Source organism: Pseudorca crassidens, chromosome 10 (assembly GCF_039906515.1).
Source record: "Pseudorca crassidens isolate mPseCra1 chromosome 10, mPseCra1.hap1, whole genome shotgun sequence".
Classification (NCBI taxonomy): domain Eukaryota; kingdom Metazoa; phylum Chordata; class Mammalia; order Artiodactyla; family Delphinidae; genus Pseudorca; species Pseudorca crassidens.
The window spans coordinates 95,989,511-96,001,569 of record NC_090305.1 but is presented as its reverse complement, the minus strand read 5'-3'; the positions used below and the strand labels follow the sequence as shown (position 1 = coordinate 96,001,569).

At 49.3% G+C, this 12,059-nt stretch overlaps 1 protein-coding gene across 8 annotated transcripts in view; it reads right to left on the bottom strand.

Moving 5' to 3' along the window:
- Nucleotides 1–12,059, bottom strand: part of ITPR1 (inositol 1,4,5-trisphosphate receptor type 1) — a 319,623-nt gene that overhangs the window by 46,319 nt on the left and 261,245 nt on the right. For all 8 annotated transcript variants that reach the window (XM_067755266.1, XM_067755267.1, XM_067755270.1 and 5 more), the window contains 4 exons: nucleotides 11,393–11,515; nucleotides 10,309–10,413; nucleotides 7,207–7,399; nucleotides 2,404–2,526 (listed from right to left, as the gene is read on the bottom strand). In XM_067755266.1, coding sequence (XP_067611367.1) covers nucleotides 2,404–2,526; nucleotides 7,207–7,399; nucleotides 10,309–10,413; nucleotides 11,393–11,515 — 544 coding nt within the window. The remainder of the gene's footprint in view (nucleotides 1–2,403; nucleotides 2,527–7,206; nucleotides 7,400–10,308; nucleotides 10,414–11,392; nucleotides 11,516–12,059) is intronic.

The following is a 12,059-nucleotide window of genomic DNA, read 5'->3' as shown; positions in this document are numbered from 1 at the left end:
GCTTTTAAGGCCACAGTGTCCTTGGCAGCCACAAGCCTTGGAAGTCACAGAGCCATGTCGGCACACAGAGCAAGGTCATTACACACCTGAAAGAGGGACATTTTGGAAATCCTGGTTTCAGGATTCAATGAGCACAAATATTGCTCTCAAAGAAATACTTTCAGATAACCAATCAGATTTTGTTTCTAGACCGGGCTAACACAACCCTCCTCTTGAAGATGGTCAACAGTGACTATAGAAGATGCCCCCGACACATCTTCCAAAAGAAAAAAGTAAATCCCTCTGAGTGAGTGGATGTGTTTGAGGTGATCTCGGTCACTGCATAATGGAAAGGGCTTCCTTAGGTCAGATCAACCTTGTTCTCTCCAAGGACATCTAATTATGTTTTCTGTTGAGTCTATCTGCATGAAGTTCTAAAGCCAATGCTGCCAAAAAAGAAAGCCTGGACTTCTACAGATCAGCCAGGGGTGATGTCACCTTGAGTGCCACCCCTGTAAAGATGGAAGGACCTTTAAGAATCATTGCATCCAGTAGTTCTTGAACTCGGATGGGCAAGAAACAGGATGCTCCAGAGATCCTGACTAGGTCAGCAACTATCTTCTCCTGACCTCCACAGGAATTTCTAAATCCACACCTAGGTTTCACAACTACTGGCTCCATTTAAGCACCTCTTAAAAGAGAGGATAAGGAGAACTAATTGAAGTGGCTGACCCGGAGTCACGTGGCAGGTGAGTGGCAGAGCCAGGCCTAGACACGAAGTCTGGACTTTGTAAATCTAGCTGCTCCACTGGATGAGGCTTATCATGGAAGAGGAGAGAGGTGTCAGTGAACTGTCCCCAGCACTGGCCTCAAAACTGCCACAAGGGACCAGGGAAGAAAATGGCCAAGATATATTAAAAAAAAAAATCAATTTTAAATATTTTGAAAGAAGTGGAGGGTAAAACGAAAACACATCCAAAGTAATAGTTGAAGAATCTGCTATGATGTGCACAACAGCTCCCCAGAGGTGAAAAGAGGCCTGGGCTCTGTCCCCTCCACCTAAGCCCTGGGTTGACCACTTTGCGCTCTTACCTCTGCTGACTGGCACCCTGGTGAAGGCAGACGTTCCCCCCCAGGGGCAACACCCTGCAGCCCTGTGGACCTGCCCAACGTTGCAGCCAAGGACACTTATGATTCCTGATATTGCATTTTAAAGGAAAATGCCCCTTGGGCTGGTGTTTAAGTACGGCTTTTGGGGGGAAAAACATCACTTAAATGGAGCCTTCAACATAGCTTCAGGCCAAACAGAAAAGCTAACGCCTCAGATGAGTAAGTTAGACACATCACAGAACATATGACCACTTTCAAACCTGACCTTAAACTTACTTCCATTACGTTCGTGACATCTGCATTATTAAATCCAGAGCCGAGCCTGGAATTTACCTCTGCGCTGTTTCAGTTTTTTTTTGGTCTTACTTTTGGGCTCTTCATCCCATTATGTTTCACACAAGGTGGCTCCTGGCAGGTTGTGACATACATACGGGAGGTGATCTGCCAAAAAGCTCTGATGAGAAATTGAGCTGAAAAGCAGGCCTCCCAGGAGGCTGTAGCAGGTGTCAGAAAAGTAGGCCGTAGATGTTTAATAGAAAAGGAGCTTCCGCCAACCCCCAGAACCCCACACGCGTAAATGTCTCCAGAGAGCCGTCACGCAAACCGAGGAGCCCCAAACAGAAAAATGCCCCTCCTGAACGGCTTGCCTTTTCTCAGCAAAATGTGCAGGATGTGCATACAGGTGACTGGAAGGAGACGGTGGTGGGGGAAACCCAGCAAGACCATGGACAGCACGTTTCGTTATGTGAATAAGGGCATGTAGCTCTTAACAGACGAAAGTGCCAAGGATGTGCCGTCTGCAGTCACTCAAGCCCTGCCTCACCCTACCTCTTGTCAAAAAAAAAAAAAAAAATTTCAGAGATTTCCTACAAATTCTTTAGTCTGAAATCAATTTCACAAGTATGGCATGGGAAAAACACATCTACTGGACTGAGCATCAAAATATCTACGCGCTAGGGTTAGCTCGGTCGCTGACTGGCTGTGTGACTTTGGCTGAATCGCTCAGCTTCTCTGACAGTTTCCCAACATATAAAACAAGGAGGCTGACTAAGATGAACCCTTACAGATTTAATACAGTAAATAGCTTCTTCTCTTTCTTTCCTGGCAAATAAATACGGACACACAATTTGTATTATTTCAAGTTAGATTTAAAAATAAACCCGTGGTAAAAGCTACACTCTCATTTTGTCTGAAAATGGGTAACTGGGATCCCATAACTTGCACCAGTACTTCCAGGCATCACGTTTAAGATGCAAGTCACAGCCTTCCTGCTGCCTCTGGAATTTTCCTTGAAATTAAAGATATGGATGGTACCTCCTCGGACTCCTTTAAATGGGTAGAAAAAGGCCACAAGCAGATTCATCAGGACAGCCAGGTTGAATGAAATGCTGCTCCAGAAAGACATGTTGCGGGCACACCAATACAGAACGGGCTGGGCTGTGGAAACAAGGACAGAGCCCCGTGAGGTTCAAGACTGCAAGCCAGAACGCTGGGAATCCACACGGCCCTCCCGCTCCGCCCCTACAAGTCCACTTTTGTTCCCAGTTTTTACCACAACAGTAAAAACGATCGTTTGTTTTGAAGGTGACTCATAGGCTCAGAACGACACCAGATTGGTTTGTTTCTGTTTGGAGTACTTACTGGAACAGAAGATGTATTGGGGGCTAAGGAGGAGAAGAAAGGGGAAAAGTTGGAGCATCTAAAAACCCTGCATGCCCCTGTCAAAACCATCAGTTATGGAATCTTGGGGGTTATCCAGGGTTCACGCGCCGGGTCCTCAGTTCCCCCTGGGGCGCTGGGACTGGATGAGATGCCTAAGGAGAGCTGAAAATTCAATGAGACTTTGAGAAGTGGGGGGCACTGGTTGGGGTGGGGGGACACACAGCATTCAGAGTTGGCCCAGCTGGGCCCCAGGCTAGGAACAACGTTACCTCTTCCACACTCTTCCCTTGCTCGAAATTCTTCACCAACTCACTGGTGACTAAAAGCAAGATGATGATCCCTTTCCTAAAACCAGGTCATCTGCCAACTAGGAGTGGGAGTTCTGCCTGGACGGTCAGCAGTGGAGCTCCCATTTGCAAAGGCTACGGTAGAGAAAGGATGTGGAACCAAAGCCCTCACAAAGGGCGAGAGACCCTGTAGGCAGTGCTGCCATCTTAATCCGTTGTTACCGACAGGTGACACCGCACTGGCTGCATCTCAGCATTAGGAGAACAAGCCGGTGACCACACTGTGTGCACTCGTGCATCCTTTTCCTCTGAACTCTTCAGTGGTGCCTTACACTTAGGATAATGGCAGGAATAATTTCCATCTCCAGGCCAGAGGCAAAGTTTCCAAAAGACAGTCTCATTCAACATTATCCTCCTCCAAAGAAAAGTGTGGAGTATGTGAAAATGGATCTCTAGCATGTTATTTCTCTCTCCCAATGAAGTCATCATTTAACTTTAGGACAGCCGCCAGGGACACATCCAATGACTCTCGAACGATGCCTATAGCAGTAGCCAAGCCTCTGGAAACTTCTATCCAAAATAAAGTTATGGCATAATTAAACAGAGCCCTGGATAATTTAATAACTGCTCATCTCACGTTTGCACTTTTTAAGAGGCCATGTTTCCAAACTGTAGAGTTTTAGAGCTATAAGCATCATCTAGTTTAAAAGATCTCATTTTAGGGATGAGGGAAACTGAGGCCCAGCAGAGGATGGAAGGCATGGAGATCTCATTCCCCAGCTCAGAGACCTGCTGGGCTCAGTGACAGGGACAAAGTTAAGCGGCTCATGTCACCATTCAATGGAAGAGCCGACCAGGAGTCAGTCCCACCTATAGTTAATGAATGACTTTTTCATAAGTTAATTGCCAAAGCAAATTTAAGATGAGAAATCACCCGCTCTGTAGACAATGGCTATTGGTGTTTCTTCTGGGACTGAAGCCCATTTCTGATCTGAATATGAACATTCCAGAGAGCACAGAAGAGACACATGGCAAGGATGGCAAAGGGCTGAAAACTGTTGAAGTTGAGTGAGGGTTTCATGGGAATTTACAAAATCCTCCCCACATCAGTGTATGTGTAACAGGCTCATAAGAAGTTAAAAGACAAAAAGGCAGGAAATGGCAGGGCTCAGTGATGGGTAAGCCAGAATTCCCTTCAGAGCAGCTCTCAATACTAAGTGTGAGAGTAGCTGGTCTTCAACTATGGTCTTCAACGATGGTCTTCAACTATGGCAGACAGCTCACAAATCTTACTTTTATAAAACTAACACTGTACTTAAACTGTGGTGTCACTGAATATGAACAAACATTCCGTCCTTCAAGTCAACCGGGTATCTACGCAGGTGCAAGAAGACAGGGTACCATGATCCCAGATGGGCAGGGCGATTTAAATAACTGCACCTGGGGCATCTCTTGGTAACCCTCCTCCTTAGCTTGTTTGTTTGTTTTTAAGGAACTGGGGTTTGCTTGAGGACTTGGACTCCATGTGCATGTAGCAAGAGAATTTCCCACTCTACTCTGATGTGTGTAATAACCATGAGGGTAAACTCCATGTAATACCACATAACAAAGTGTCAGCATATGCAGCTCTGTCTCAATTTCCTCTCACTATCTCCTAGTTTTCCTAGCCCAGAGTTTTCTCTTCACTGGGGCCAGGATCTTCAGGAGAAGGTGTCAGAGAGGCACAGTGGACAGAGGATGTGAATGCACAGAATGGGTGTGTGTGTGTGTGTGTGTGTGTGTGTGTGTGTGTGTGTGTGTGTGTGTGTGTGTGTGTGTGTGTGTGTGTGTGTGTGTGTGTGTGTGTGTTTTGAGGAGAGCAGGGAAGAGGGTTTCAAGAGAGCACAGGACCTGAGTATCTTAATACTTGCAGAAGAAAAGATGAAGCAATCCGAGTCTCAGACAGACCTTACTGTGTACCTGAGCCCTAGCTACAGATTCTCCAAAGCACAGATGATTCTCTGTGATACTTTCAGGAAAAGGAAGAGGAGCTTCATGAATAAGCCAGAGAAATCTTTTCTGCAGACTTATTAGAAGAGGAATAAGCTACATAGAGAAGAAAATATATTTCATTTTAATTGCACTTCTGAGTACATTTCTCCCCTTCCTAAATATGCAAATCATGTTTAATTCCGTTATTACTTTCAATTTTTCTCTTACCAGCAGAAAGCTATGAAGCCAATTAAAATCTCTCAGTTGACAGCCATAGCTGTGTTTAAGCTTCACTGAAACAAAAACTGTTTTTGAAACAAAGACAGACTTAGTAAGAGAAGGTATTAGCTACAAGGCAACATAAATCTTGGAATGATGAGATGGCCATTCTGCAATCAATCAAACAATCAGGTAGTCTTAATTCCCCACTTTATAGGTGAGGGCCTAGAAGAAGTTAAGTCATCTGCCCAGAGCCACAGAGTCAGGGAGTGGCAGAAGGAGCATGGAATTCAGATCTCCCACCTCTTGGGGCTGAGGTCTTCCTATTATGCCCGGCTGACGACAACATCTCAGGGATGGCAAGGTATCTCCCCTCATCATAAAAGGTGAAAGACCTTTCTTTCAGTTCATAAGCCCCACTGGAGAGCCTATTTTATATACCTATTTGACAACACAATTCTGAGAGAATGAATGTATCTGACCAGTCTTAGTACTTAGTAGACCCGTACATTTGGTAAGGGTGAAATCACCATTTTAATAACTATTTTGGAGGTTTGGATACACGAATTCAGGATCATCCCTTGAAGTTGGAATTATGGACTATTTCAGTGAAGAGCAAAATCAACAAATAAGAGGAAGGTGCCTTCTATTTCATGGAATAGCTGAAAACACAAGAGTACACGACGGATGGGGTCTATGTCTACCTTTCTGGGTGTCTTTTTTATCCTACTGCCCAAGCATGGTGCTGTGTAGACATTCAACACTACTCACGATGCTTCAGCGGGAGGAGCTTGGGTCAAGCCCACAGCGGCTACGAGGACACACAGAGAGTGGGGCAGCTTGTCCTCTAGGTCTTCTGAGGGCCACACCAAGGAGGGCACGCCCGCTGTTCTGCTAAAGGTGGTCCAGACACCAAGCATGGGGCTGGGTGAGGAATGGGTTGGCTCAGCAAAACATATGATAATGCTTTAAAGTGCCGGACGATGAGGTGCCCCTTAGAGATCAGGGAGGATGGAGTGGGGGTGAGGTGAGAACAGCGCCTCCTGGCCAGCCTGCTTGCACAAGCCCCTCTGACACCAACCGAATCTGGGGAGGCAGGGAGCAAAGCAGTGCAGTGGAAGCAGTAGAGGAGGCTAGTCTGTGCCAGCCCAGGCTGGTAGGGGCGGAAGAGGACAAAAGCGTCCAGAAACTGACCTCTAGCCCAGCTTCCCCTCACCGCAGCAGGAGCCCCAGTGATCACAACTGCAGCTGGAATCCAGGAATTCAAATAAAAATCCTGGCTCCTGACTAACAGACAGGAATAAAGCACCGTCCTAAGTGGGTCGTAACAGTTGGTGCCTAGCGTACTGTTGGTACCGCAGGATCACGTTAAAACCCTAATGAAAACCGGGCGCGGAGAAGCCTTCCGGGAAAGCCCTATAAAAGTATTTTAGATGAGTAATTGCAGCCCGCCTGGCTGGGCTCCGCCACAGGACTCGCTGGTGGCCAGTGACGCATCTCAAGCGGTAAATGATTCCACTGCCTATAAAATGACACTAGGGTCTAAAATCCGAGCTACCCCATAAAAGGGGGAAGAGCGGCATCTTCCGAGCAGGTGGGCTAGTAAATGAGCAGTCAGGTGGGCTGTCTCCTGCTCAAATGCACCATCCTGTGAGCGCCGGGCCCGCCCGTTCTCCGCTCCTTTTATTTTCTACATCAAGATACCAAGAAAGGGCATGCCAAGTTCTCCCTGGAGCTCTGCAAGCGGATCAGATCAAAGGCGGCAGGAAGCCCCTTCAGGGGAGGCGCCACCCTAAGGCTGGAGCACACTTATCAGCTCCAAAGGTGCCCAGTCTTCTCGGTGCCCAGAGGGGGACAGAATCCTAACTCGCACCAGCTCTGCTCCTACTTGGAGGTCCACGTAGCCACCATCAAGCCCTGCTGTGTGAGACCCCAGAACCGCGTGTCTCTGTAGCTTCTGGAGGCGTTGCTGACCTACCTCGCAGCTTCTTTTGCCAATTCATCTCATTGAAGAGGTCCTCGGATCGCAGGAAGAAATCGTTGATCTTGCTGCCTTGTTCATCCCGCTCTGTAGTGTAGTATATTCGTAGCTTTGACTCGTTGGTCAGGAATTCACATATACTGGGCACGGGGAAAACAATCTGTTCCATGGTTCGGTCTAATCTGACGATCTAGGGGGAAAAAATGGATGAGGTTCAGTACTCATCAGCTTCAAAAACCAACACACAACTGAGGATCTCTGCACTGGCAACGGGCTCAGTACTGAAGACGCAGCACAACACAGACTTGATCTAGACTTCTGGGATTTTGCAGCTCCCAGACTGGGCTGTGCCTCTTAGATCTGTAAGAAAACAATTTTGGTAAGTCTGTTAAAGTATTTTTCTAACCTCAGACCCATTATTTTGACTAGTGACTAAGTTTTATCTGGAACAATTTAAAGCGCGTTTTGTGTACATATTCAGATGAGGCTCTGGGCTGGGGATATCCAGGAGAACTTTCTGTAATGATGGAACGGTTATGTGTCTGCGTGCCTGCCCCGTCCTAAAGGAGAGTCACGAGTCACACGTGGCCATTGAGAACTAGCACGTGTGGCTAGTACAACCGAGGGTCTGAGTTTAGTACTTAATTTTAAGTGGCCAGTGGCGAGCCTACTGCAGAGCTAGGCTGTGGTGCAAACCTCACCTAATAGCCTTCCTCAGATTGCAAAGTTGCGTTATTTTTCCTACACAGGAACTCTACAAGGGGATCCCTGGTTTACGCAGTTGCAGTGACCTCCTACCTCTGACTTGTCATGGCCTCTAACATGTGCGACGCATGAACCAATATGCCCATTTAACACTGGTATAGTAGAACTCACTGTTCTTTAAACTAGCTTTGTTGGGTCCCGGGGTGGACACCTCACAGATTTTCCCCGGGCCCTTCCTAGATGGGCTCAATCCCCAGAGAGAGTTGTCTGGTCGAGATTGTTCAAATTGTTCAACACTGCATTGTCACAGTCCTGGGGGGCAGAGATTTCCAAAGGGGTACGGGCTGCAGTATCATAGGGGCATGGTCTCCCTTTATCCTTCCTCCCCAGAGGCTGGACAAGTCAGGTGAGGCCCAGGGCCCACGCCCTCTACAAGAAGATCTGGTTCTCTCTCTCCCAACACTGTTCCCAACGCAGCAAGAGAGGTGACTCAGGTCAAGCTGTAGTGGGAAACTCTCAGAAACGAGACAGGTTCCCACAGCCCTGCCTCCATAAATTCTGGGAGACGTCATCTTGAGACCAACGGCTTGCAAAGTGAGTTGGAGATCAGGTTATGGAAGCTTCCTTATCATACTAATTGTGGTTCATAAGCCAGCCTCATTTAACTGGAATTGTAGTGCGGGGGTTGGTAACACGGGTGCACACACAGTCTGAAGTCTCCCACTGTCCAGAGCCGCCCTGCTTCACACCGTCAAGTGGGCTCTGGATCAGCCCCCCCTTACACGGCAGGAACATGATCTCAGAAGTGTGTCTGGGCTCAGGAGGCAACGGAGGAGGACACAGGAGGCCTCCTGGCAAGAACTGATTCCCAGACTCCAGGGCTACCCGGCCCGAGTGACCAGAGTGAACGCACAAGGGTCTGCAAGAGCCCCAGGGAGTGACAGCGCTATCCGCCTTGCATAGGTAATTCCCTGGGAGGCTGGAAGGTACGGGCAGCTGCCCAGGAAGAGGGTTTAAGAGCTCGGGACACCCTGCCTGGCCATTTCTCTCTATCCTTTAAGATTGATCCATGCCTCTTTATTTCAGTAAACTTACAGTTGGGAATCAGAACTCAGCCCTTCTGCCACCTCTAACAGGGTGGATGACCTCGTTCACACCTCTTAATCTGATCAAGCATCCGTCTGCTCCCCGGTGAGCCAAGGAGCTCGAGATGATCTCCAAGGCTCCTTCTCCTCTGACATTCCACACCGCAAACACCTGAAGCTCATCTTCTAAGGGCTCCAGAGCACAAACGTCCAGTCATCAACAATAAATCAAGAATATGAGCTTACACACACCGTCACGATCAACTCATCAGTGAAATGACACATTTTATTAGGACAGCCCAGAGACCCGAGGCAGCGCGTGAGAATATACTCTTACAAGACTCCATCCTGAACATTTCGCACGGCCCAAAGGGTCTGTGAGCCCTTCAAAAGCTTTGCCCCGACACTGATGCTGAATCTGTGCGTTTCCTCATTAGCCAGACAAGACAGACACACCACCGCTCACTGCCCACAGCCTGCACCCGTAGGTCTGCACTCTCTCGACTGTCAGGAGACAAGGCAGGTGACATAAAAAGCACCCATAGGCTCGGGGGTCAGCGCCAGACTTGGGTGAAAATTCCAGCCCTGACAGTGATAACTGGACAGATGACACAACCGCTCCGAGTCCTATTTCAGAGTTTTCCCAGCTGCGAAACGGAGAGGATCCTGTTTCTTGTGTGTGTTCTCTCTAAGGCGGATCTGGTCGTATCACTCCTCGGTGTACAACTCTCCAATGATTCCACACTGCTCTGAGGGCCAAGTCCAGACTTCTTCTGAGGATGGCGGACACGGTCCTGCAGGCTCTGGGCCCACCCGTCTTCCCTCTCTGATCGTGGGCTGCTCTCCCTCTAGCTCCCTACATCCTACCTCCTCACCTTCACCTCCCACCTCAGGGCCTCCCCGTGTCTGCCAAGCTCTTGCCTCCCAGCTCTGCCTGTTCATTCCCATCCTTCTGAAGGTCTGTGCTTCGATACCAATCTTCAGAGCAGGCCTCTCTGACCACCACGGTCCACAGCAGGTCCCTCCGGGGGACCGTCTCGTGATGCCTTGTTTGTCCTCACGGCCCTGTCAGAACGCATGGCGCGTCTCCTTGTGTGGACTCACCTGCCTTCTCGCCAGGCCTTACGCAGGCCTCGGGACCGGCTTGGCCATCACTGGCCGTTAGCACTGAGTGCAGGCCCTGGTGCACGGTAGCTTCCCACAACCTGTTTACCGCTCTGACCAATGACGGCGTGCCGGCCCCAGCCCAGGGCACCAACACCGGAGGCCCTCGACGCAGGCCCGGGCCCCGAGTTTACCCTGCCTTTACCTCTATCTGGGCCGTGTGCTTGGCGTAAAACTCCAGCGCTTCGTCTCCCTCCACCTGGCCACCAGGTTTCAGCATGCTCTGAAGTTCCTTGTTGTGCCGAGCCAACTAGAACACAAATACAGAAAACAGGGGAGTCACGTCTCTTTGCCACAGGAGCACACAGCTCCTTTCCAGCTCTGGGTATAAAAGACGCATAGTAACGAGCAGCAAGCTGGGGGGCGCAGGGGGCGAGGGCACCTCTCCTCCCCATCAAGGGTGTGCTGCACGGCAACTATACCGGGCTCTGGCAGAGCAGCGTGGAAAGCGCATGCCCACTCGAGGTCCCGCTGTGCCCCGATTCCTTTAGCCAGGCAGGAGGGAGATGGGGTTTATCCATCCAGCCCCACGGAGCCTGCATTCGGAATGGCCCGAGACCTCTCAGGGGCTAAATGCCAGGAATGGAGGAGAGAAGGGGCAGGGATCTATCAACCTCAGGCCCAATCCCATCACTGTTTTCTACCAAACTCCTCTACCTACGAGAGGTGAAAGGGACAGGAAATGCCAGCCTGCAGCAGAGTTCCCGGCTGCCCACACACATCAGCCTCCAGAAAGAGGAAGTGTCTGCAAAAGCCCAGCCACTTGGGAAGACAGTTACGAAACAGGGCCTCTTGGTGCCAGGGTAGGAAGTATTACTACATCCCCCAAAATGCAAACAAAAAGAAGTCATCATGACAAGTTCCCAAAGATTGCCAAGTGCGATCGGTCAGGCAGCTGACGTTTATTTCTTTAGATGGTTAAGACAGACTCATCAATATTTATGAAAAGACTAAGACTCCTTTCAACTGTCTTGAGACACAGTCATGAGCTATCCAAGTGTCACTGCTCAGCGCGAACGCTTTTAAGAAACGTGGGGTTTCCAAGGACGTGACCCTACGGGAATGGGCAATGGAAGCCGCCTGGACCTCGGCACATTTGGTCAGGTGGCTGGCAGCACCCGTTACCACGAACCCAAACAAGCTCAGGCTAAAACCTTAAAGGAAAAGTAAGTGTAAGGGCGCACAGCATGGAGTCCTGCCCAGCAGGTGGGCGTGGGGAGGCGTGGCACCTGATGAGCTAAGATGTAGATGTTGTGTCCCACGTTCCTGGGGGAAGCAGCTCCGTCCTCGCCATTCTCTCCATCCTCGAATTCCACTTCGCCTTGCATGTAGGCTTTCTTGATCACTTCCACCTGCAAGAAGGGCCAGGGAACAGAGTTCCTGCTTCAAGAAAGGCCCACGTAGGACTGGCAATGACAGCACACGTACTATCAGTCTCCCCTCCCGGGCAGACACGGTTCATCAGCCTCAGTACGCTCGGCCAGCAGGCGTGGACACAGCCTCAGAACCCTTCTCAATGTGATCGCAGGCAGTCAACACCAATCAGCCTTCAATGAAATGACAGGGGAACCCATTCGCTCTCGCTAGGCCACGAGACGTTCTGTGGCTGGTCCACGCCCTTCTCCTTTAGAACGGGACAATGGCTAAAACAAAAACCCAAAAAGCCTCCAAACAATGATACGATACAAACAAAGGCTAGAAGCCACGTTTTCCCCTTCTCTCCATTTCATTCTGCCAACTCTCCCCATCCCCTACCTTTGCCATTTCAGGAAAAACTAAAAAGGAAAGCATTTGCCTTTAGGAATAGCTGATGAAACTATTTTCTGACTCCAAATGTTTCCCTGTCTCCCACAGCCTACTCCATGTGAAGAAAATACCACTAACGGGCGACATCTA